Below are 26,227 nucleotides of genomic sequence, written 5' to 3'. Positions count from 1 at the left end.
GAATATTGGATACATTTTCAAAAGTACCTAAGTGATTTAGACACATGCATATTTCAGTGGGACTACGTCACTTAGCTGCTTTTAAATTTTTTCTTAGATAATGTTGGCCAATGAGGACTTCAGCATTGGACTTCAAGCATCGTGTTTGTCTAATGTCTGATACATCCTTTATTCTCACAGGGAGATGGACTCAATGGGTCTCTTATACTTCTGTGTGCTATTAATAGCATACTGTTCCAATATGGAGAAAGCATCCTATAAGAGATAAGGGAAAAGCAAGGCATTGTCAATGAAAGGTGTCAATACACTTAGAACTGTTTGTAGTTATTCTGGCTTATAGACATCAATTCTAAATTAAACTAGATTTTTTGTGGGGGTTATATTTCTTGTACACTAAAAATTGGTTACTATTTAACAAGCCTCCCATTCAAGCTGATGGGTTTATATTGCACAAGAATTATAACATGCACAGAAGCGGTTTGTTCAATGGCAGAACAATGTGACAGTGTTCACAGACCAGTTCTGCTTTTCCTCTAGTTTCCATTACAGGATTATCGCTTTCTTTCATGGTCGTGATCTGATCCCATCTTTCTTCCCTTCCTGTTTTGGCAGCCCTATGGGACAGGGCAGCCAATTCCACTTAGGAAAAAAAGATAGATGAAAAGACTTTTCGAGTGAGGGAGGGGGTCCTATCCTGACTTTTGAAATCATATTTTGTAAGCTCCTTTTCACAACATTTCAATGATGTTTATCATGGTTTAGGGCCAGATTGTGGAGCTCTTGATGTTTCTGGTGAGCAATTACTTGCGCAGATAATCCCATTGAGGCCAGTGGGCCTATTTTTATGAGTATTGGCATTGAAGTCTAGCCTTTAGAGCATATGATTTTTGCTGCAATACCAGTCGGAGTTAGCTAGTTCAAGCTGTTCTGTAGGCATCCCATGTGCCTTAACCTCAGTGTATAAACTCATAGCCAAACTGTTTCATCTACCTCTAACCTGCCATTAGATTTGATTGCTTCAGACGTTGCCCACAAGACTTGACATTCATCTGAACATTGTCACTGCAACTAAGGAATATGAGCACTTAGTCACTTTAAGTGGCATGTGGCCTTTGGATACTACATCAGTGAACACCTGTATTAATGTGATATTGAAGACAGCTTCAACCAGATCCTGCCTGTGTCTCATCAGCACCGCAGTGAATCTGTTAGCCTGACTGTTCCCTCTTCTGCTACAATCCAAGCAGCATTAAGAAACTTTCTTGCCAACAGTCCCCTTTGATCTGGTGCTTGAGCGTGAGTCTGTCTCCCGTCTCTCTCTAGCTGGATACCCAATGTGCCAGTGCACAATGGAGTAGACAAGGGGGTATAAAGAGGAGCAGAAACTGGCACCTTTGTCATTTTAGCTCTTCAGTCCTGTTTCTAATCAAGCTACTCTTGTTCTGACTGTCAAGATTGCCCCCCTCTTAGTTGAAGGATGATGGGAATTTTTTCAGTTTGCAACACCCCTCCTTCAAATGCTCTATTCGTCAAAGCAGATCAACCTGCTCAGTTGTACCCCCAAGAACGGTATCAGAGGTTAGGCTCCTGGTTAGGACAGTTAACCGAGGTCTTTTTCTTCGTTCTGCCTTGTGTAACTTCAACACTTCCTATGAGGTCACTTGGACTTGACTCTTTTCTGGAAAGAATAATCCCAAATCCCTTTGCTTTTGCTCTTGACTTTTATTCATAAGACCTTGCATCACTTTATTTGCTCCATACTGCCCTCTCTCCAAGGCAATACTATCCTGTGATTCAAAACCACAATATTGCTGCTGCTATTGGAATCATTACTCTGAGTATGTGTGCATGTGTCCTTTGGTCTTCGCCCTTTTGCAGCCCAGGGCAGAGTTTGGCCCAATGCACGTGTGCAGTATTGCCAGCTCTCACGTTTGTATCGCATGCTTCATGATACTTTATGCTTTTCTTAAAGTCTTATCCCTGGCATTGTGATTACAGCAGAATCTCAGCTTTCATTAAAAAAAAAATTAAAGTTCCTACTCTCACAATTGAAGAGAAAAGCTTGAAAATGCAACCCCAGTGTAACCTAATGGTTCAGCGCCAGAAGGCAAAGAGAGAGAACACAAATATTATGGGGTTTTTTAAACATGATGTTTAAGCCAATCTCATGATTGTTTAGGGGTCTGACCTATGATTGTTGAATGCAGAGAGTTGGCAGTACTCTGTGTGGGACTCTCGATGACAGAATTTGGTTCAGCATTGTGTCCTCTCTGCAAACTCGATTAAGGTCAGTTTGACACTGTAAAATAAACCGTTAAGGAAATCCTTATATTTTTACCTCTAGAAATGAAAACTCAATGTTTTCAATGTTTTGTCCTTCACTAGCACAGAGAACAAACTCTGCATTGCATTTTGTAAACTAAGATCTGGTGCACGCACACACGAAAAACTAACAGTCTGTGAGCCTTGTGGTAATATAAACTCTTGTTTCCTTGTGACCCCACCTTTGATAAGCAAAGTTGCTATGACATAGTTGCAAGCAGTAGATAATATCATTACCCTTGCCCTGGTAAAACTTTCATTTGTAGAATTAGGTGCAGAAAGTGAGTTGAACAACAATCACCTTGGGATCAATGAAGCATGTTGTGGCTTCTGTATATAAGGGTGAAATAACTTTTTTTTAGGAATGCAAATTATTTTGTTCCCAAAGGGTGAAAGGGCTTCTGGAATTCAACGGCTCACTAGAGACCTTGAGCAGAATTATCATCATTTGTATTATGGTACTGCCCACAGGCTCCCCTGAAATTGGGTACCGTTGTGATAGGTGCTGTATAAACGCATAGTAAGAGAGAGAGTGCCTGTCCTGAAGAGCTCACTTTCTAAATAGACAGAAGGTGGGGCAAAGGAACGAAAAGAAAGCATTATTGTCCCGCTTTACAGGCGAGAGCGTATGAGAGGAAGTCTGTGGCAGAGCCTGAAATTGAACCTGGATCTCCTGAGTCTCAGTCTAGTGCCTTGACCACAAGGCCACATTTTCTGTTTTAGAGGAGGTGAGATGATATTGGAGGGAAATACTGCACAAAAAAAAATTGCCAGAATTTGCAATAAATGTTCTTTTCAGAATATTATTCACCCAGCAACAAAGCTAAGCAAATGGTCTCCTCATCACTTAAAGTGGATGAATTCTACCAGATCTACCACGGGATATGAATATCACCCATTGAGCCATAGATCCATCACCTGTCTTTATCAGCTTTCCTCTCTTCTCCCCTTCTTCTAACCTTTTCTATTTCTCTGCTGCTCTCCTCTTGTGTCAGCCTCCTGCCACTCTGACGTTAACCTTAAATAACGCACCAAATAGTGATAACCAACACAAGTCAATAGTGTGGTACATATTAACTTTGTCCGTTGTGTGAATGCTGGTTATCTTCTGCTTGTGTCCATGGCCTTCACCTTTCCAATGGTTTGAGTGAATTTGTATGTATCTTTCCTTTTGGCTCTCATGACGCCACCTGTACTCCAGTACTTTATCTCAAAGTTCTTTTCTTTAAAGTGAGAAAATAACATATTAATGAATGAATTCAATGAAAATAATTGCCCAAATCACACGAAATATTATTAAACTACCCCTAGTTCTGAGCTATATGAAGCTTGCCTTGCAGGTATATGGTGGAGCATTATTACAGTAACATCTGTACCTCTCATACTGTGAAGCCAACATTTAAAGCCAGCATGAGGGATTCCTTTTTAATATCCATTAGCCTGATATCTGGATCATAGCACAGAGGATAGGTAAGATTTAAAACAGAGGTCAAGACCATTCATGGTCTTGAAAGTTCCCACAGAACCGTGTGTATGGGTCAGAATCCCCTTCCCCTTCTTAATTTTTTTCAGCCAAGCTTTGTGCTGACTGTTATGGTTTTTCTCCTGCTCCCATTGTTTAATGTCCCTGTCATAAAGCACTATGGGACCCTGGATGAGTAGCTCAGTGTAGATTAAAATGTATTGCAGTTTGCATTATGGGCATGTCCAAGTTAAGAGTGACCTTTTCAAGGGAAATCCCACCCACACACACCCTCCCCCCGCAAGGGGAAAGGATGGTGGGAGAGTACTGTGCACTGCAGCGAAGTAATGCTGCTCACAGCTTCTACTTTTTGATGGCCTGCCTGAAATCTGGCTCCCATTTGAATCTGGGTCAAGTGAAATGAACTTTGTAATCAAAATCCTGATCCTGACACAGCGGAGTACTGACTGAAGGTTTGATAAACACAAAGGACTAGAATAAGAGAGGTGATTCAAGTCCACAGCGAGGAAGGGTGTTCTTGGTGCTATTCTTGACTGATTAGCAGACAAACAACAAGTTCACAACCTGCATGCATTATCGAGAGGCCTTCTCTGTCGTAATGCAATAACAGACATTGCTAGTCTCTCTTCTGTTGTCTTTATAGTCGAGTGCAGTTACAGGTTAAATAAATTCCATAGCCAGTGAGTTAATATCAGGACAATATAAAACTATGGCAAGTTTAGTGCTCTGAGAATTCTGCGTCTTGACAGCATAGCCATCCAGATGGTTGCACATTATCACTACAGCAGAAGTGGTGAGGCTTAAAGAACATTGCTGCCAAATTGCCTTCTGCAGGCTGTAGGAGCTGTGGAACTCCAGCAGTCTGGGATAGGGAGAGGTGCCAGAACCTTCTCAACAGCTCCTTTGAAGAAGTGGGCTGCCAATTATCCTACTTAAGCCTTTGCCGCTTGTGGAGAAGTAAGCCATGAGCAGCTTCTCTGCAGCTCTGCTGAGAGACGCAGGCTGCCCCATCCTCTTTGTGAAGATCAAGTTCTGAAAGAAGGTAGCGATCAGCAATTTCCCTGGCCTTCCCCCGGGCAGCTCCAGTTGAGGGGGAGAGGTGATCCCTCAGTGACTTTCCACAGATTCTGCCCTATCTTCTGTAGGGTGAGCGAGCTGCTGGCAGATGTGACGATCATTGTTATTGAAAGGGATCCTTATGTGAAACTCTCACACACCCCTAAATGCACAGGACTTTTAGGAAGGCAGAGCAGCAAAGGGCAGACATCCCCAAAACTGGGGGTGGGGATTGGGCTTGAAATCTGAAACAGAGCTTGTATCCGAATTTAGCAAATCATCCTTCTGTCTATAGTAGACGGAAGCAAAATGCCAGATGTGAACATCCCTGAGCTTTTAGGGCCTCCTCCTGAATGTTGTGGGTCTGAGCTCACCTTCAATTGGAATGAGTTGCATCAAGCTTCTAAGCCAAGCAGAGCCGGGTTCAGGAGATGGGCGAATAGGGCCGGGGCATCTGGGAGTTTGAGGGGTGCGATGCAGGGAGTATCTTTGCACTTGTGTGTTTCTGGATCGCAGTCCCCTCATTTTACACACCGGCTTGATGGCTGTTTAGTGACATTTCACAGCGATGACCTAGTTGGGATGTTCTGCACTGAGATTTGGTGGTGGTGTAGGTTTTGTCACTAGCGCGATGGATTATAATTCAGCAGTAAAGTGTAACTGGCTGCTCCCTGAAAATTGCTTCAGTCTGATGAGAGATTTTAAAGGGATCCCAGTGTCCCTGCTGATACAAAATTCATACCTAACTCATTGATTCAGAGCAAAATAGAATGTCAGCATTTCCCTCCCCTCTCCTGAAATAGCTAATCAGCAAGAACAAATTAGGTTATCCCTGGAACATCGTCTGTTATTTAGATACTTTCAGTGCTTTATAGATAGTTCCACCTATGTTCGTTATCTTTTATTGGCCATAAATATTTAGGTTTTATTAACTATTTCATGCCTTATAAGTTGCTGAGACACCACAATGATGGGCAACCTGATAGACACTGAGATTGATAGAAGTCAAGGCTTGAAAATGTTATCAGACACACAGAAGCCAGAGGAGTAAACCTACTAGTTGGGGGTCAGTATGAAAGCTGAGTGGAAAGCCCAGTAGTGAGCTCTATGGCCAATTATCTGCCAGAAAGCTCAGCAACCACCCATAGTTGCTAAAGAAGGAAGGTGCTGGGGATTCTTAGCAAGGTGCTGTTCATGGTTCTTGCTAAGGGGTCTCCAGCTTTTCTTTCAGTCTCTGGCCAGTGAAAATTTTGAAGTCCCCCATCTGTCTATAGATGCATAGATACAATGGTATATAGATACTGGAAAGGAGGTGACTTGAAGTCATGGGGCTGCTCACATGCATAAGGGAAACAAGATTAGCCTTTGCTATTCGGAAAGGTGCCCCATTAGTTCAGCTTTGCTGTAAAGAGCTTGTTCATTTTCATCACTGACTCTGTACTCTCTGCCCTGTTCATGCTGGGTCAGCGTCTCCTTCATTATCAGCAAAGGCTTCGTTTTAGGGGGGAGGTTCTCCAAAGCAGCAATGGGATTTCGGCGCACAAGCCCCATTGACTTTCAATGGGTATTCTTCCCTTGGCGTTTGAAAGTAGCTGTGCGATTTCTTTTGTCTTGTTTAAATAAGAGCTAACGCAGACCTTTAAAGGTGTCGTCAGATGTCACCAGGGTGGTGCTCTGCTCTAATCAATGTTGATAACAGTCGGCTGTGTGCGTGTGTTCCCTCTGCGTGCTGCCTTGGCTCTGTGCAGATAGCTGGCACAGCAGACCCCAAGAGAAACCCCAATGACCACAGACTCCGATAAGGTACGAAGGCACCCGGCCAGGTTTATTGCCAAACAAAACACAGTCTCTAGCTTCCCGGATCAGATGTCTACAGTTTTGCTAATACATATGTGCTTCCCGACAATGGATCGGCTTAGTCAGTGGCAGGATGTACCACTGCCCCTTAGGCCAGACAAAGACAACCCCTCGGGTGCATTCTTATACACAGGTTACATCTCACTCCTGACATATTGAGGTACAACCCCTCTACGTAGTAAGTTGCTGCCTATCACCTTGCACATGTTGGTTCGAACAAACCAACCCTATCCATCATATTCTCCTTTTAACCCTGTCTTTAGGATGCATCAGCATGCTCTTGTTATCTGAGGAATGTGCTAGTATTGGGAGTGTTCTGGTACCATCTTGGCACGTGTTTATATCACTTGTGCCCAGTATCTTCTAGGTATGTGTGTTTTTGCAACATCAGCCCTTTTCATGCCAGGTTCTGTGAGCAGGGCCTGCCTCTTGCTCACAGCAAAGTCTTGACCATTACTTTAGCTCAGGCCTTAGGCCTCATACCAGGCCTCTGATACAAGGACTTATGTTTCAGGACCTCATCTTACTACAAAGGGTATGTCTACGTTGCAGTTAAAAACCCCTGCCAGCTGACTCAGGCTCACGGGACTAGGGATCAGGGGCTGTTTAACTGCGGTGTAGACATTTGGGCTTGGCCTGGAGTCTGGACTAGGACCCTGTGCAGTGGGAGGGTCCCAGAGCTCGGGCTGCAACCTGAGCCCAATTAAACAGCTCCTTAGCCTGGGCCCCCGTGAGCCTGAGTCAGCTGGCATAGGCCAGCTGCAAGTGTCTAATTCCAGTGTAGACGTACCCGGAATGGGCTTTGCAGCCATACAGTCTGCATTTCAAAGGGAATAGAGCAGGGGTGGCCAACCTGTGGCTCCGGAGCCACATGCGGCTCTTTAGAAGTTAATATGCGGTTCCTTGTATAGGCACCGACTCCAGGGCTGGAGCTACAGGCGCCAACTTTTCAATGTGCTGGGGGGTGCTCACTGCTCAACTCTTGGCTCTACCACAGGCCCTGCCGCCCCTCCACCCCTTCCCGCCCCCTCCCCCCCTTCCCGCCCTCTCCCCTGAACCTGCTGTATCCTCGCTCCTCTCCCCCCACACCCAGCCTCCTGCATGCCATGAAACAGCTGATCGGGAGGTGCAGGGGGAGGACGGGGGAAGTGCTGATCCGCAGGGCTGCTGGTGGGTGGGAGGTGCTGGGAGCACGGGGGGGGGGGGAGGGAGCTGTGGGGGGGCTGCTGAAGTATTACTGTGGCTCTTTGACAATGTACATTGGTAAGTTCTGGCTCCTTCTCAGGCTCAGGTTGGCCACCCCTGGAATAGAATAAACTGGCTTTGTTTAAAGATCAAAGTGAATGGAGGGCTGGAGCAGATTCCTGGGTAAGTCTGTGCTTCCAGTAGGTGACTATCGCAGATCATAGGGAGACCCATTTCATCATGGTCATAGTCATAAAAAAGGGCAAGTTTAGGGACCTTGCTTTTTTCTTTTCTATTTACCTTGAATAAATTAAATGATGTCTGAGTCTTGTTTTGTTGTATGCTAGTCTCATGTGACTCTTCTCCCTCTCCAACGCTCATCCCTCCTCCATGCTCTCTACAGTGAACAAAATTACTAGCGGAGACAAAAACAAAGTACAAGGTAGATGACAGTTGCTTTAGCAATTCAAATTGGAAACAAGGATTCTGACTAAATAAATGTTAAGAGACAAGTTCCTGCTGTGAAGGAGGTTTGTGACTGTCCACTTTGTTAGGATGTCTCATGCTCCTGTTAGGTTGAGTGGGTGGAAGCTTGGAGCAGGGAACAGGTTTGCTTATGAGTCTCTTAAAGTGCAAGTGTTGCTACTTTCCTCCTAGCTGCAGGAAACCTTCCCATAGGGAGAAGAGAGAGAGAGTGGTGTTGTGTGGTTTTGTAGGGAATTACAGTATAATGGTCTGACTGCCCTCGGCTTTGCTTACCTCACTGCCTTTATGCATGACAGAGGTTGCTTGTAGGGATGGATAGAATGGTTTGGGTAAAATAGAAATCCTTCTAAGCCCCCCCACCCCCAACCTTTGCGTAATACTTAAAACCAAACCTTTTCTGCAGCTGATCAGATTCTGACCGTGGCATAAAAGGGTACAACTCCTTTGAAGTCAGAGGACATGTTCCTTCTTACACCAGTTAAGCATGTAGCCCAGTGTCTTCGTTTCATCTTTGCCAAAGCTGCAGTATTAAACTGTGCGACTACCAGGATTCAGACAACCCTGCTAGAAATTTGCCTGTCTGATCTTGTAGTTATGTTTGTTAAAGGGGCTACCTTGTATATCTCATAAACTGACACAACCCTGCCTAATCTCTAGCAGTTCATCAGTGTGACCATATACTACTATGAATAAAACAACGAGGAGTCCTTGTGGCACCTTAGAGACTAACAAATTTATTTGAGCATAAGCTTTCGTGGGCTAAAATCCACTTCATCAGATGCATGGAGTGAAAAATACAGTAAGCAGTATATATATTACAGAACATGAAAAGATGGGAGTTGCCTTACCAAGTGTGGGGCAGTCAGTGCTAATGAGGCCAATTCAATTAAGGTGGAAGTGGCCTGTTCTCAACAGTTGACAAGAAAAGGTGAATATCAACAGAGGGAAAATTACTTTTCTAGTGCTAACGAGGCCAATGCAATCAAGGTGGATGTCGCCCATTCCCATCAGATGACAAGAAGGTGTGAGTATCAGCAGAGGGAAAATTACTTTTTGTAGTGACCCGTCCACTCCCGGTTATTATTCAGGCCTAATTTGATGGTGTCCAGTTTGCAAATTAATTCCAGTTCTGCAGTTTCTCGTTGGAGTCTGTTTTTGAAGGTTTTTTTGTTGAAGAATTGCCACTTTTAAGTCTATTATTGAGTGTCCAGGGTGATTGAAGTGATCTCCTACTGGTTTTTGAATCCTACAATTCTTGATGTCTGATTTGTGTCCATTTATTCTTTTGTGTAGAGACTGTCTGGTTTGGCCAATGTACATGGCAGAGGGGCATTGTTGGCACATGATGGCATATATCACATTGGTAGATGTGCAGGTGAACGAGCCCCTGATGGTGTGGCAACTCCCATCTTTTCATGTGCTGTTTTATTTATATATATATAATATATATATTGCTTACTGTATTTTTCACTCCATGCATCTGATGAAGTGGGGTTTAGCACATGAAAGCTTATGCCCAAATAAATTTGTTAGTTTCTAAGGTGCCACAAGGACTCCTGGTTGTTTTTGCTGATACAGACTAACACGGATACCACTCTGAAACCATATACTACTATGGTTACTCTAAGCCTTATCAGCAGATTGCAGCTGTTTAATTCACGTAAACAGAATCTGTTGCTTTCAGAGTCTCTTTCTTTAATTTGGAAGAAAAACAAATAAAATAGCCTGGAAGCCCATTTGGAGAAGTTATCAGTTTACAAGGGAAGTTGGATAATTGGAAGTTTGCAATTATATTGATAGCTGGAAGTCCAAAAAACACCGAGTCAAACATAGCAAGAGGTTTATACATATATAACATTTATCTGTGTTTCAGATAGGTCTTAATTTTAAGTTTCCTGTAAAAACTTATCAAGCTGTAGAAGATTTTAATGGGGAGATTATAAAATTATCTACTGCATTTAAGATGTAACTGTTATCAGCTAACTTAGATAAGACAGAAAACAAGTTCCCACTAACTACAGTGAAATGTCTGGTTCTTAGTTTTGACAAGTTAAATTATTCACCCTCTTAACTTTTTTATTTGCGGAAGGTGCTCTCAAATCAATAGGTACAAACTGGGAACAAGAATCTCAACATCTGGAGTTGCATATGGAAAGTGTAGCAAGGAAGCTAGCAAGCAAAGATGTTTGCAAGGAAGTAGATTTTCCTTCTTACACACAATCTGTATTCTATTGGGTTCTGTTTACAGTAGGGATTTACTTATTGTTCCAGGAGGGTCAAGATTTTGGCCATAAATGCAGCCTTTTTCCAGATTCTCAAAGTTACTCTCAACAAATAGTTTGTTTAAACCTGATGATCTCTCTTAATACCAGATGTTCGTGTTAGATGAGCCCTCAAATTTAAGATTTTTACCTTGAAAGTGTCATTTCAAAGTTGTGCTGCAAATTGAGAGTGCCGTGAAATGCACACTGGGGTGCCCTAGACTCAGAATAGCCTAACAAATGCTGTAATGTCACTAACTATAGATTATGGTGACCTTTTTTTAAATAGAACTAACAAAACCCTAACAAATACAGGTAAATGTAATGGTTTTGCATAATACAATATGTAAATTTTTGTTCTAAGTTACAAAGCTAGAAGTCGTCATTGTAATAGACAGGCTTAGCTGGGGGAATTTACTGTATGGGATTACACAACATTTACAACTATTACTCATAGCCCTTCTATTGGGACAAAGGTCACAAAAGATCAGTGTCACAGTTGCAGGGTTCTCTGCACCTCTGTCCCTTCACTGGTCCCTGAGTGCACACCCACAGGTGCCAGGCCTGGTGTGTTTACATCTGCTGAGGTGCAATTCCGCAGTTCTCCCACTCTTATATGGGGCCCTGGGCTATGGCAGTTTGTGTATCCATGGTGCTTATGCAGCAGTTCTGACTGAGTTTGGGATTCTGGGACCAGTGGTGTACAGCGATCAGATGGCCTTCTTAAAGCACAAGTATTGTTTGTTTTACCAGTGGGAACAAAGCTTTTAGAGAAAAATGGATTTTAAAATAACAAACTGTCTACATGGATGTGTATCTAGCCGAAAGCACTACCACGCTGTCATAGTGACCTAGGTAGGCCTCGCTCCTCCAGAAGCTCCTAGCACGTCCCTGAGTCTCCATCTAGTTCCCTCAAAAAACTGCTTTCTTGAGAGAGAATCCCATTTTAAACCCTGTTATAGGTTAGGGGAGGGGGATTGGTTTTGTTCTTTTGTGTTCCTGGGCTTTGACCCTTTCTGGTCCAAACCAGTTTTGTAGGTTGGCTATCCTGCGCCATTCTTTTCCTTGCCACCTGTTTCTCTAGACAGCCCTCTACTGTATTAACCCCTTATATTCATACAGTAAATACCCCAATAACAAGGCCAACATGCAGTGTTCATCAGTTATTACAGAGCAGCTCCAAATCCATCACAGTCAGGATCTTGGGTTTGCATCTTTTTTGAATAGCACTTCCAGCAGCTCAGTGCCCCTACACCCTCTCGCAGAGTCCGGAAGTAGCTCCTTTCAACAGCCATTGTAGCCAGAAAGGCTCCCCACTAATTCATGTCCATGCATCTTTTCTTCAGGATCCCAACATTTCGGTGCACACCGACAATCCGGACCTAACACCGTGTTTTCAGAATACCATCTTAGCATGGATCCCTAGCATTTACCTCTGGGCTGTCTTACCCTTTTATCTCCTTTATCTAAAACACTACAAAAGAGGATACATCGTACTCTCCATGCTGAGCAGGTTCAAGACGGTAAGATCTTTCTGTAACTCGCTGCACAAATGCGTATCCTTGAGGTCACATGTGTGAGTGGAAGCAAAGATATGCAAATTCAAGGCAAATGGTGCATAAAAGGGGAACCCAGTACCAGGTGGAAGATCAATGACCTTATCTGCCTCTAGATTAAAGTTAGCAAATCAATACAGCTTTACAAATGTTTGATAATGAAGGGCAGTCTCTGCCCTGGCCAAGTCTGAGTTCAGGCTCAAAGCATAAGGCTGATGCCACTTTCACTGGTTTCAATGAGGTCTGGGAGCACGTAAGGGCAGCTGGATCGGGCTCATGGTAGGTAACAATATGCACAGAGATCCCCGAAATACCTAGGCATTGTCGCCAGAGGTTACAAGCTACCCCTCTCTCTGGCTTGGATAAGCAGAGCTCCCGCTCCTTGGCTGGTGCAGTGAGAGTTCGCCCTCCAGTGTCAATTTACTTACCATCACGATGATCTCCTTAGTACAGCTATCTGTCAATCTATCTATGGATTGATCAGTCACACTTATATGACCCCTATATCTGAGCACCTTATAATCTTCAATATATATATCATCACAACACCGCGGTGAGGTAGGTATCCCCATTTTACAGAGAGAAACTGAAGGCTTGTCTACACGGTGGGGCAATATGCACTACGGTGATGTAATTTCTGAAGCACACTAATGTGCGGCATTAGTGCGCAGTAAAGGTTCCATAGTACTGTTTGAAACAATACTGCTTTAAAGCACACCAGGGAATATTTAGTGCACATTAGCAGGGTCTACAAGGACCAATTAATGTGCAACATGTTAGTGCACTTTAAAAATCACACCCCTGTAGCGCAAATTACCCCACCCGATAGACCAGCTCACTGTGACATGCCTAAGGTCCCACAGGGTTGTCTGTGGTGGAATGGAGAATTGGATCTAGGTCTCTCAAGTCACAGGCTAGTACCGTGACAATTGGCTCAGGTGTCCTCTCTATGAAAGCTCACACACTGCCCTTCACAGAGTTGCTTACTAAAATTTTTCTAATTATCTCCATCTTCTTCAGTTTGTGACAAATCTCCCCCACCCTCTCCGACTAGTGAACAGTAACACTGGAACTACCCTGCAGATGCTGCCACCTTTCTCTCCATTCACCTTCTCAGTTCATGCATCATTGCGAGCCATCTCCCGCGTAGGAGCTATAACTCATACCACATGGAATCCATCTGTGGACCTCCCAAAGCCTTCATCTTGTTGTTGGGCTGGTTGAACTCCAAACAGATTTGCTATGTCCCTGATGTCTTCAGGTCGTTCTTGAAACAGGCATATATGCTGACAAGAATTGTAACCTAGAGAATACAACATTGCTGCATCATCTTGCCCTGTGTCCTAGCTCCAGATGAATGGAACACAACCCACGGGGGTAAATTGTCACACACACACACACACACACACACATACACACCCCGTCACCTCTTTAGATTATAACTTCAGAAACTGAAACAGCAATGGAAAACCTAATGGCCAACTCAAGAGCAAAGGCAGGTAGCGATAAAAGCTCCCTTTGCACACTGTAAATATATTAATTAGCTAATCTTATAGAGCACAATGAAATGTTTTGCGAGGGTATGGGGAGCTGAACACTGAGGACGAGTAAAATCCATTAAGCCCCACCACCAGCCACTGTGTACATAAGATAGATATGTGATGAATCACTTCATGCCTCACTGATTACAACCCTGAATTCAACCTCCTCTGCTTAGAATCTACCTGCAAATAGGATGAGCCAAGTAAGGGGAGTAAACAAAAGGAGGGGAAAGGGTTAAAATAACAAGATTAAGGCTTGTACACACCTCAGCAATGTAAAGGATGTTAATGCTCTTGAGGTTGGAGATAGATGCAGAGACCTGAGAGAAGGGCTTGCTGGAACTCACCCCTGTGCAAAGGGCCAGCACGAGACCACTTAATCCTCACTTAAGACCTATTTTGAGGGTTTAAGTGGTACATAGCTCTTGTGTTGGGCCTCCGCTCAGGAGTAAATTTCACCCTATATGTGTAAAACAGAATCAGGGATTTTCCAAGCAGCTATAAATGCCTAATAATATTTAGCATTTATATAGAGAGCTTCTCTATTTCAGGAACTTTACAAACAAATATATAGGCCCCATTACATCCCTGTGAGGTGGTTCAGTGTCATTGTTATCCGCATCTTACCAAGGAGAAAACAATGTGAAAAGGGTCAATAGCTCGTGCAAGACCACAAGAGAATACGGGTCAGTCCAGGAGTAAAACTCGTAGCTCCCAGTCCAGAGCACTTGTCACTAGTCCCATTTCTTTCTCTCTCAAATTTGTACCACTGGATTTCCAATTACAACTGATTAATATAGTGCAAATAGGCAGATATGTATGTCTGTGTCCATATCACATTCACACCCTCCCCCCAAAAAGTATGAGACCAGATTCCCAATTGGTATAAATCAGTGTACATAAGAACTTACGCTCCCTTGACGTAGCTCATGGTTTTGTTCACCTGGGTGAAGTAATGGCACTGTTTTATTTTAAATCAGCTTCACGTTGATCAAAATCTAACTACTCTGCAGATCTGCACCTGGAGATGAATTGATCAGATGCCTTCCCCGTTTAACACTTATTCTTCTTTTAGATTTTAGGTGTTCTGCTATGGTGTGTGTGCTGGGCAGACCTATTCTTCTCCTTCCACGAACTCCTACAAAGCAGAACCCCACCCCCTGTCTATTTTGTCACTCCCCTAATTGTTGGCATCACAATGGTTAGTATGCATTCCTATCAGTGGCTCTTAATGGGAGTAGCTTTCGCAGATATGAGGTAACCCTTTGTGAACTAATGGGGTAGAAAAACCTTTCTGTGCAGTCTCCTCTAAACCACAGGTTTCTACTGGTCCCCAAAACCACTTGAACTGGTCCAATGTTGACAGCCTCAGCAGAGAGGTTGAGGAGTAGATGGGCCATGGAAACTGAGCTACCTTCCCAACACTTGAATTGATGCTCTTATTGGTTGGGGCAGGATCGCAGGGTGCTGTGGGGTGAAGCAGAATTGCTAGCTCCATCATGTTATGTCTCTCTGGTGGCCAAACAGAACTTTGGAAGGATTGTCAATCCAACATCTTCCACTGCCATTAAATGTTCTCTCTATTTAAAAAAAAAAAAGTTGCTACATGAATTATTAATATTTTTTGAGTTTATGTATGAAAAACGTTGCTTACTGAAAAAAGCCTCCAGTGCAAACAGTCTCCATTGAAGAGATTATTAATAATGTCAGTTTAATGGAAGGGTTTGTTCTACATCATTTATTTCCTAATGTAAAATTCTCCATGCTACCTTACTTGTGATTGTTGTGTAGAGAAAGTGACTTGTCTTTTATGTTCGGTTTGTTCTAACCTCTCCTGAGCAAAGCAATGTGTTGCAGCCCTGTTTGTGCATTATTCTAACCTCTGTCAAACTGTGCCTCTGATTTATATTGTTGTTGGGTCTTTATTGGACAGAAACCAAAAGCATTTTATTTAAGAAATCAAACTGGCTTTGAACTGTGGACGGGAAGATGAAATGCTAATCCTTATCCATTGAGCTTTTACTTCCTTATGTGGAATGAAAACATTCCTAGACAGGTTATAATTTCACCTATCTAGATGGAAGAAGTGAACTTTTTGGTGAAGAGCCAACAAAGTTTAAAAGTACGTTCACCCTTAATGTTAATTTGGCACAAACAAGAGAAATTTCAGTTAAAAGAAAAAAACAAATTTCTGAATCCGAGTCCATGAAAACAGGGAGAGAAATTTTTTCACAAGGGCCCTGTCCTGCTTTCATTAGGCAAGTGAAAGTTTGTGATTGACTTCCATGGGAGCACGACTAAACCTTAAGTGCACAAGAAACCATGTTTGTAAACTTGTAATTTTAGTGGGGTGAGGGGTTATGATGGGCACCCAGTGAAAGCATGAACGGGGAAAGCATTGTCGGGCATGTATTTATGTGTTCCTGTGTTTACTTTTCACAGGTGTTAGCCACAGTACTCGTTCAGTATGAGAGGCTGCGAGGGATTCAGTCCTCAGGAGTGCTCATAATATTCTGGTTTTTGTCTGTTCTCTGTGCCGTGGGTCCTTTCCGGTCCAAGATCATTGCTGCAACAGCTCAGGTAAACATACTGTGCTTGTGTAGGGGACAGCTAGTATAGCATTACCATGTCTTTGAAGGATAGATGGGAATGAGTCACCCAGTTTAGAGTTCGTATCTGAACCTGAACTTTGCCAAACAAAGGGGAAGTTTGAATCTGGTCTTTGGAGCCAATCTGTCTGTAATTTAAAGGGAACTTTTGAGTCACATCATTGCATGCCAAGGGAATGCCCAGACTATGCTCAATCAAAGGATGCGTTGGACACCTGGCAGGAATCTGAGGGCTGCACGAGTTTCACATACAGTAGAGCAGATTGCAGCCTTTTAAATAAGGAACAGTGGTAGTAGAGACAATATGTCTTAATATCCAGTACCCCTGCTTGGATCATACAGCTTGGCTGCACTGTATAACTCTCTGGGCTGTACAGTCAACTCTTGATGTGATGGGAACAGGATTTTCACTCTTTGTAAGCAAAGATCAGAAAGTTAAAGGGAGAGGAAAGAAACCTGTTCTGATATGATCCATGTTTAAAAACATAGCCAGTTCCGCCACAATGAGAGAGGGACTGCCATATCCCTGATCAGAGCAGATTTCCATTGAATCTATTGAATAAGTCCCATGGATTCAGTGATTAGATAATTGAAGGCCTGGAGAGAAAAGCAGCATGTTAAGAACACTAAGCATAAAATCCGGGTCCCATTAAAAATCAATGGGAGTTCTGCACTATTTGGTGATTTAAATGATTATTTATTTATCATCATTTCTGTAGGCGAGATCTTGATATCCTGGGCTGTGCAAAACATGGAGTTTGAATTGAACTATAAATGATAGCCTGTGCAATATTCATTTAGAAAATAGTACGTGCCAGAGTGGGATGCCCTTGTGAATTAACTGGTGTAAATTTAACAAGTACAGTAATAATGAATTTTCTTGTTATGGCCCCTCTCACCCTCGCAGTGTAACCGGGAGGCTAAAACGCAAACAGAATCAAAATTCCATCTCGCTAATATAAATAAGTAAAACTATTGAATTACATCATGATGCAGCACCGAAAGCTTTTTCCTAGGGGAAGAGGCTTTATCAATGGCTAATTCTGCAGTTAATCTAAATCAAGAGGTTGGATGGTCTACAGACCTGGACTCTTAAACCAAAGCCATAGGCAACATTTCTTCTATTGTCTTTGCAACCACCAACTGCTAGAAACGCCCCCTGTCTGACTGTAAGGATTAGAGATTTTATATGGTTAATGAGAGTGTGCACAATTACATTAGTCAGGATATAAACAAAAACCGTATAAGGGATTATCCAGTTCTGCTATGAGGAGTAAGTCAACCACTAACTGATAGGAGTTGGAAAAAAACTTCCCCTAAGGGAAGAGTGTACAGTAATTGTCTATTACAAGGTTTCTTGTCCCTTCCTCTGAAGGCATTTGGTACTGGCCCCTGTCAGAGACAGGATACTGGCCTAAATGGATTCCTCTTTTGATCTGACATTTCCTATGATTGTAGATTAAAGGCATGATCCTGCACATATCATCACCAGGATCTCTGAAAAAGATTTCACTTAGTCCTGATTCAGAAAAGTAACCGTGTTCAGGAAAGGCATTTAAGCACATATTTTAAGTCCCACTGAAGTCAATGAGACTTAAGCACATGCTTAACTTTAAGCACATATTTAGATGCTTTAATGAATAGGGACCCACATTTATAAGCATTATTCTGCATAGTAAGGTGTTTGCAGGATAGAGCCCTAGGGGAGAAAATGCACTGCCAGAAAGAAGCTCAATAATTGAGTAGGTTCTACAAGAATTGAGTCTAATGAAACCAACCCTTTACTGTTTTTTCTCTTTCTAGGGCCAAATAAAAGACAGGTTCAGATTTACCACATTTTTCAGCTACTTTGCACTGATACTCATTGAGCTGATCCTTTCGTGTTTTAAAGAAAACCCTCCATTTTTCTCCCCTATTAATTCAGATCCTGTAAGTATTGCTATATTCCTCTGACTGTATTTTATAGAATGTCTTAGGTGACATGTAAGGGAGATATCGGTAATTAGTCTCTACCGGGAGGAGTGTTCGGGTGGCTAGGGCAGTGTGTCTCAAGCTTTTAGGTTGGCAACCCATTACGTGAAGTCAAAAATGTTCACAATTTGCCCTCTCCTTTTCCTCTCCCCCCCATTATATGTACTAAGATTAAAAATGCATCCGTAGTAACAGTAACAATCCTGTGTAATTGGTTCATGTGTGTGTTTCAAGAGGTTGACAGAGAATGCTTGCCCTTGAAGGGGAATTGTGTTCAGGGAATAGGGGAGCAAGATTTTCTTTGCTTTATATTATAATAAAATTTTCAACACGTCATGATCCCCCAGTTGAGAAACACTGGTTTAGGAGATTGGTAATGATACATGGAGCTTTTCACCACTAGATCTCTGGTTCAAATCCAGCTCAGAGCAGTTGGTGGCTGAAGATAGAGCTCACTATTAGAAATACTGAGATTACCACACCTCATTTATTAAATTGTTATGCAGCAGCAAATATATTTATGAGAATTAAAATGTGATATTAATTGTTCCAAGGATTATCTCTGGAGAGATGGACTTCAGTTTGATGGATGTCCTCTTAATGATATGTGAAGCCATTAGGGTTTTAATTTATTAATAAATGAGCCCTTCCTACAGGACTTTAGGATGGATAAGGAATAACCTTAAGATAAGACAATAGTGCTGTCTAGAGGTTAAATTGCTTCTCTATCTTTTTAAGCAGTTTTCATAATTGGATTTATGTTTGAACCAAGCTGGGAGAGAATGCTGAATTATAGAATTAATTTCTGAAACGAACATTTCTGAAAGCAAAGAATGACATTTCATTTTGTACAAGTGTGATTAAAAAGCAGTATGAGGTGTGGTTGTTAAGGAACGAAAGGAGTCCTGTATGAAATGGAGAATGAAAGAAATCAATTTTATGTCATTATTAGGACATAGTGCATAAGTTACTCTCCATGATAGTCCAAAAACGATTAAAATGTGTTTTGTCCTTTTTGAAGCATTGTTATTTTAAACTTCTTAATTATTTTTTTTATTTAACTTTCTTGTAGAATCCATGTCCGGAGTTAAATTCAGGCTTTCTTTCAAAGATGACATTTTGGTGGTTTACACGGTGAGCATGTCCTTCTAAGGCTTTTATAACCCCAAGGATAACCTCCATTTTTGTTGGCAAAAATACAGGACTTCTGACTAGGGTGACCAGATGTCCCGATTTTATAGGGACAGTCCCGATATTTGTGGCTTTTTCTTATATAGGTGCCAATTACCCCCCACTCCCGTCCCGATTTTTCACACTTGCTATCTGGTCACCCTACTTCTGACAGCCAAAAAATTCCCTTGTAGTATCTACTGGATAAAGTTACTCGCTTCCTGTTCCGTCTTGTGTGATGTTTCCCCTGAGAGGTGCCAGGACACCAGTGGTAGCAGTGAAAGAGATTTAAAAATCTGTCCATAAAGTGCCCACAAGATTCATAATACCTTTCAGAACTGTAGAGGTGAAACTGAAGAGAGGCCTAATAAACGGTATATACAATTTGCTTGCTATGCACTGGAGTGCTAACATACGGCAAGAGAGTTGGTGAGTCATAAGAACATGTTGCACAACAGGGATAATATTGCAACCTCTGGGGGGATGTCTTTAATTTCCTGTGGAAGTTTTCATGTACTGTGTTTGTAAAGGGTTTTTCTGTACAATAAGGAAAGAAAATCGAGTCCTCTATGTAGCATGACAACTTTCAACAATAGAATTGTTGGTGTTACACATGAGTTCAAGGTGCAAAGTTCAGATCAGGATTCAGATCCAAAGTTTTGGCCCATCCCTGATAGAGAGATGGGCCAACTGCAAAGTTCACATCCAGACTCAAACTTTCTTTGAGGGTGATGGCATCTGGGATTTTTGCTTCAGCTTCAGTGATAATAGTTACACTGGCATTAGCAATGTCCTCTTACTGTCCTGTGTGTAAACCCAGTAAGACCATTTTTAATAAAGTGTGTCATATTTGCAAAGTTTCTAAGGGATTTGAATGCTCAACTCCTATTAGAAATTAATGAGGATTAGCTGTCCATATCCCCTAGGCAGCTATGACAACTTCACCCCTAAATATGCCATTGAAAAATAATAATTTTCAGTTATATGGGGGAAAAATCCCATTTTCCTTTGGTTGTTTATGGTCTCTTGATTTTTATACTTCATTCAGCTCAGACAGTGACTCTCAACTAGTTTAGTTATTTTAACATCCTAACACTTCACCATTCTCATGCAGTAGTACAATTCAACTCAAACACTTCTGGAAATGGTTTCTTTATTGTTCTTTAAATTGTTTTAATTTCCTTGTTTTTTTAAAAATCATGACAATATTTCCATAATGTATTAGGTTTTAAAAATATTGTTTACTAAACCTAAACGTGGAACCTAAACTACTTGACCTCCTTTCCCTGCATTTGTAACTCGTTTTTGCTTTAGGATCTGATTATCACTCTTGGTTTAGAGAGAGATCCCTCTTCTTTTGTTAGCTAAGTGGTACTGGAGTTTCTAATGTTAATAGATGCCTTTAATTTTATCAGCCAAATGGATTTGGAACTATTATTTTTATATTCATACAGCATGGCAATTCTTGGTTATAAGAGGCCTCTGGAAGATAAAGACTTATGGTCACTGAATAAAGATGATACCTCCAGTATAATTGTACAACAACTGCATAAAGAGTGGGATAAACAAAAAGACGAATGGAAACAGTAAGTGCTTCCACATTTTAGCAAACCGAGATTGGTCTCTAAATTGTCTGTACGTTAAAAATGAGTCCTGCTCTGAAAAGGGACGAAGGCCTGGTCTACGCTATAGCGTTGCTCCTGCCGATGTAAGTTGCCCGCTACACAGACCTAATAACTTCATCTCCGCGAGAGGCGCAGCACTTAAGTCAATGTACTTAGGGTAACTCAGTGTCTGTGTAGACACTGCGTTAGTTACATTGCCTGTTGACTGTCAGCCACTCATGGGCTCACAGCTGGAGCCTCTCTGCCCCGGGGCTGACAGCTGGGGCTGTTGGCCCAGGTTGGGGGAGGCTTCAGCTGCCAGTGTCCCACAATGCCCCATACAGTTAAGTTGGTGGAAGCTCTCCTGGTGAGGACGTGCACCACCGACAGATGGTGCACGTGTGGACGTGCACCACCGTGGTAATTACAATCTAACTTGGATTGACTTAGGTCTTGTCTACACTACAAAATTATGTAAAATGGCCACCTATTAACTCAACCAATCTGTTTTTCCAGGAGTATTAAGTCATGTGTGCTTGCTTTTAATACACTTTTACTCCTGTTAACACTGCAGAACCAACACGCTTATGAGAAAGTGAGCTGGGGTCTTCTCTGGCTCAGACATCACCTGTAGAATTGCTAAGTAAGTTATAAGTGCAGAATCTCCACTGCTGGTGGTGTGGGAGCCAAAAGGACCAAACAAGGGTGGCAATTTGGGTGGGGGAAGATCTCCTTACTCGAAACTGAGCAGACTTCATCTGGAATCTCTGAGACACAATAGATCTGGAGCCTGATGATTTCATTCTGAGTCAATTTTCAGAGTAGACTTTATGTACATCTTAAGAAACAAAAGGAATCCCCTCCCCCACACACGCGTGTGAGGCTTTCACATCTCACACCACCTTCAGCCTTTGAATAAGCTCCTGGGGTGAGGAATAAGGGACGAGACGCTTAGTTCAGCTTCTCACTTCCAACTAGTAATAAAGAAGTTTTTAAAAAATGACCAACATTGCTTATGAAAGAGGCCCCTGCTCCCAGCGAAGTTAGTGGCAGAATTCCCGTTTCTTCAAGGGTAGCCAGCATCAGGCTTGGCCTTTGCATGTAGTTCTCACACTAGACGAGATGTCCTTTCAATCTCACGTTCTGTCCTAATCTGATCTAAAAGGACAATTATTTGTTGTGACTGTCTCTCTCTCTCACCCACTGACCGGTGTCAAAAGTACTTCTAAATAAATAGATCTCACTGAGGATGTGCTTATAGCTGGAAACGTCAATAATTGGGTCCTTCATTTCCATTTCCTCTAATTGTGGAGCTATTTCTTCTCCGTTCAGAGGTTTTCCTCTGTTTCCCTGCTCCATGCAATCATGCCAAGTTGGAAAGCCCCCATTATTGGTTAGCCACTCTCTCACAATAGTATTTTTGGCAGAGTTAAATGTGATGGGGGAGTTTTTGCTTTGCAGGTAAGATCTGAAGAGCTTCCAGTACTAACACCACTGGCTCTTCGGTTCTTTTAATAACTTGTCTATTTTTATGGAAGGATGTAACTTGCATTGTGTGGGATCTGGTCTCTTGGTGCACGGACATAAATCCAACTTCGCCTCATGAGATTTGTGTAATGAGGGCAGACAGTTTACAGAGATGTCGAGGGCCCAGCAGAACTTCCATTCTGAAACTGTGCCTGGGGTTTCGTCAAAAAGTTCATTGTGTTTTGATTCTTTACAGTGCTGGTAGCCACCCCTTCCCACCCCCTCCCGCCCCCCCAAACAAAGTGTGTTGCTTGCAAACTGAGCAAATCTAACCTGGCAGATACTGAGCGAGAGAATGAACTGTGAAACCCGGTGAACTATTTTCAGCAAATAATTTATTTGTCTGATTTAGCCTTGATTTTCTGTTCACAGATGGTCTGTGAACAGCTCAGAATTTCCACGATTTTGTTCAAGGAATGGTGTATGTGAACACATTTCTGCCTCTGCACTCTTTGTCACGGGTATCACTTTGAGAATCTGTGGACTGTTCAAATTTCAGGCCAGTGGAGTCCTCAGCTAGCTCCAAAAAAAAACTACCCGGTCATTGGAAAAAGTCAAAAAGCCCCTGTCCTGATGTTATTAACAAAAGAGGTTAATTCAAAACTAACGTTTCAGTCGTGGCTGCTCCCAGGGTTGTTTTCCTGTCCTTCCTTGTAGCTGATCCTAACCTCCTTTCCTCTAGAGGCTTCACCCACCTGCATTACATTCAGGGTGGAGTTTGATAAGCCAGAATTGCCTCAGTGAGTCAGCACAGTTCCAACACCTGCTGATAGAGGGGGGACAGCAAAAAATCCTGCCAGCCTGTTCTAAGAGAGCTGAGGGAGTGAGAGTATCAAGAAGATGGGATTTCCAACAGCACCTAGGGGAATTAGGCACCCTAATCTCAGTGAAAGTCAGTGCGTGTTGGATGCCTGATTCCCTTCGGTGCTTCTGAAAATCCCACCCAGTGTCTCGAATAAAATTATAATAAATGTATCACACTTTTCCTCACTAGCTCTCAGTGTTTTGCAAAGGGAGTATCATTATTCCCATTTTTACAGATGGGGAAACTGAGACACAAACAGGTGAGGTGGCTTGCATAAGGTTACCCAACAGGCCTGTGGCAGAGCCAGGAACAGAACCCAAATCTCTTGTGTTCTAGTTTGGGGCTCTATTCATTGGGTCACACAGCCGCCACAATGCTCCTGAGCTCTTGTCGTAATCATTTGTTTCATACTCTTAGGAAAGAAGACGTGGCATACGTGAAGACATCTAACCATGTGCTGAACCATGTTGGTGATGGCCCAGAGGAGGCAGAAGTTCTGATCCGGGATAAGAGGCAGCATAAAGAGCCTTCCTTCCTCAAAGCATTGCTAAGAACTTTTGGCCCATACTTCTTGATCGGCTCTTTCTACAAGCTGATCCAAGATCTGCTTTCTTTCGTCAACCCTCAGTTGTTAAGGTTGGTTTCTCCTATCAGTCGTTTTTACCCACAGTCCTCAAGAAGTCTCAGCTTCAGAGAAGTGCATGCTTCTTGAAGTGCATGATTTTCTCCACACAGTGTTGTGTGTGCAAGCCCAACAGCTTTTGAGGTGAAATGGCAAAAGGTGGCCGTTCTTCCTTGTGTACTAAAAGGGAAATCAGACAGGCCTGACTAGGACACCTAAAAATGAAAGACCCATAAATTGGGCATAGCCAAAGGGCTGCCATGGGCTAAAAAATGGCCTATTGCATTCTGAGTGGTGGCCTAAAGTAGTTTATTCTTTACTGCTGAGGAGCATCTGCAGCCAGGCAGGCAGAGCACTGCATGCTGGGATCAGTAGTTTTTACATGGTGGATATCTTCATCAATGATGAAGGCAGCTGCAATATACCTCATTGTATACAAATGAAGTGTGGCCCTTAGACACCTGGCAGGTTGCCAGTGTAGCTCTTGGCTGGGACAGGTTTGGGAGTTCCTGCCTTATATGTAGATTTATTCTAGTCAGAGCCAAGGCCTTGCGCATTCTCAAAGGTGTTGCAGTGGTGAGAACGTGGGGTGGGGTGAATACATTTTCCAGAAAAAGGAAATGATCAGATACAAGAAGGAAGGTTCTTGCCAAAAGTGAGAAGCGGGGTTAGTAGCACCTTTCCCGCCTTCTCTTGCACTCTCCTTACATGGAGTAAGGCTCATAAAAATACTTTGCTCTTTGTCTCCCTGGGAGATCGGCTGTCCCAGCCCAAGTCATAAAAGGACTGTGCATCTTTGTAAAGTGGCATCTCACTTCTCTTTCTGTGTTGATTTATTCACGGGGCACAAAGCCCGCCAGCTCATTAACGAGGAAGAATGTAGTGAGGGAAATACCAGAGTTGCAGGGAATAGCAGTTGTGTTCCATCAAACAATCATTTTTCACTCTCTATCTTTAAAAGACGCACCGACATTTTAAATGTTTATGGAAAGAATAGTGGAGAATGGATTACGGCTGTAAATGAATGTAGAGGGTGGGGTGGAAAAAGACTGGGTTTTATGGTATAAAAACCTCTGTTAAAATAATGCTTTGTGTTGAGCTGTCTTCTGAGATCCTGCTGATATGTGAGTGCTTTGCATAACACACAAGAACTTGTTACAAAGAGGAGGATCCAACCCACCATATCTGCATTTTGTAGTTTAGATATCTCCTTCCAAAGCCTTGAGGGAAGAGGAGAGCAGGCTTTTAAGGGGAAAGTGGGTTAAATGTCATTGTATCCTGGGAACTTTTCAAACTTATATCAATTCACGGACAAATTTAACGTCCTGATGGATAATATCTCAAGGCACATTGCCATGCATTCATGTAAGCATCTAAACTCTTGTGAGCCGCCTCAGGAAATTTATTTCTTGCAGCTGGAAAAAGTAGGGCGGTTTGGCAAGTTTTGATGCATGTAAAACAATAGTTTTATATTTCTAGAAAGATCACTAAGTCACGTGCTGGGTCCATCAAGAAGAGCCTTTACAGAGCTCCCCACCTAGTGTGCGTCAGTCCGCTGATGCTGCCTGGAGCTGCTCAGGGGAAGGTGGGTTTGGGGCCAAAAGGGAATGTTAACCAGGGACTCCATGCTTTTGCCACAAGTGATTTGGGGCCTGATCCTTAGCTTTTGCAAATCGTTACTGAAGTCCCTGGAGCTATTCCAGGTCACACCAGCTGGTGCTCGGGCCCTTTGAATCAAATCATAGGTCCCACTTTCCTCTGATAAAAAAAGGCAAAATTATTGTGGCAGAGCTTAATTATCTGATTCATAGTGCCAGATCCACTTTACGTGGCTAGTGACCTGAAATTAGAAATGCAGTTACTGGGGTTATTGTGCATTACTTGATATTTTCTGCTTATTAGCCATATCTTTACCATGCAGGCCTCACTGGGAAAGCAATTGCCTGTAGTAGAAGTCAAGGGTTATTAATGAAGATAAATGGCTAGTTTAATGGCATCACCATTTAGCTAAAAGGTAGATGTGAATGTCAGTTCTTTACGGATACATCTAGGAGAATGGGGTTTGGAGCCTATTTCCCTGAGGGAAAAGCCATCCTGAGGCACTGGTGGTCCAGGAGTTTGAAGAAGGTTAGGATGAGGTGATGGTTTGACTATGACCTGCTGTGATGCAGT

General features: G+C 42.6%; 1 protein-coding gene across 3 annotated transcripts in view; it reads left to right on the top strand.

The window, feature by feature from the left end:
• ABCC3 (ATP binding cassette subfamily C member 3) overlaps window positions 1-26,227 on the top strand; it is a 72,870-nt gene that overhangs the window by 12,513 nt on the left and 34,130 nt on the right. For all 3 annotated transcript variants that reach the window (XM_054047165.1, XM_054047167.1, XM_054047166.1), the window contains exons 2-8: window positions 11,997-12,173; window positions 14,823-14,948; window positions 16,190-16,327; window positions 18,160-18,285; window positions 19,400-19,461; window positions 20,952-21,083; window positions 23,851-24,069. In XM_054047165.1, coding sequence (XP_053903140.1) covers window positions 11,997-12,173; window positions 14,823-14,948; window positions 16,190-16,327; window positions 18,160-18,285; window positions 19,400-19,461; window positions 20,952-21,083; window positions 23,851-24,069 — 980 coding nt within the window. The remainder of the gene's footprint in view (window positions 1-11,996; window positions 12,174-14,822; window positions 14,949-16,189; window positions 16,328-18,159; window positions 18,286-19,399; window positions 19,462-20,951; window positions 21,084-23,850; window positions 24,070-26,227) is intronic.

This window comes from Malaclemys terrapin, chromosome 13 (genome assembly GCF_027887155.1).
Source record: "Malaclemys terrapin pileata isolate rMalTer1 chromosome 13, rMalTer1.hap1, whole genome shotgun sequence".
In the NCBI taxonomy this organism is placed as follows: domain Eukaryota; kingdom Metazoa; phylum Chordata; order Testudines; family Emydidae; genus Malaclemys; species Malaclemys terrapin.
This window is presented reverse-complemented; position numbering and strand designations above follow the sequence as displayed.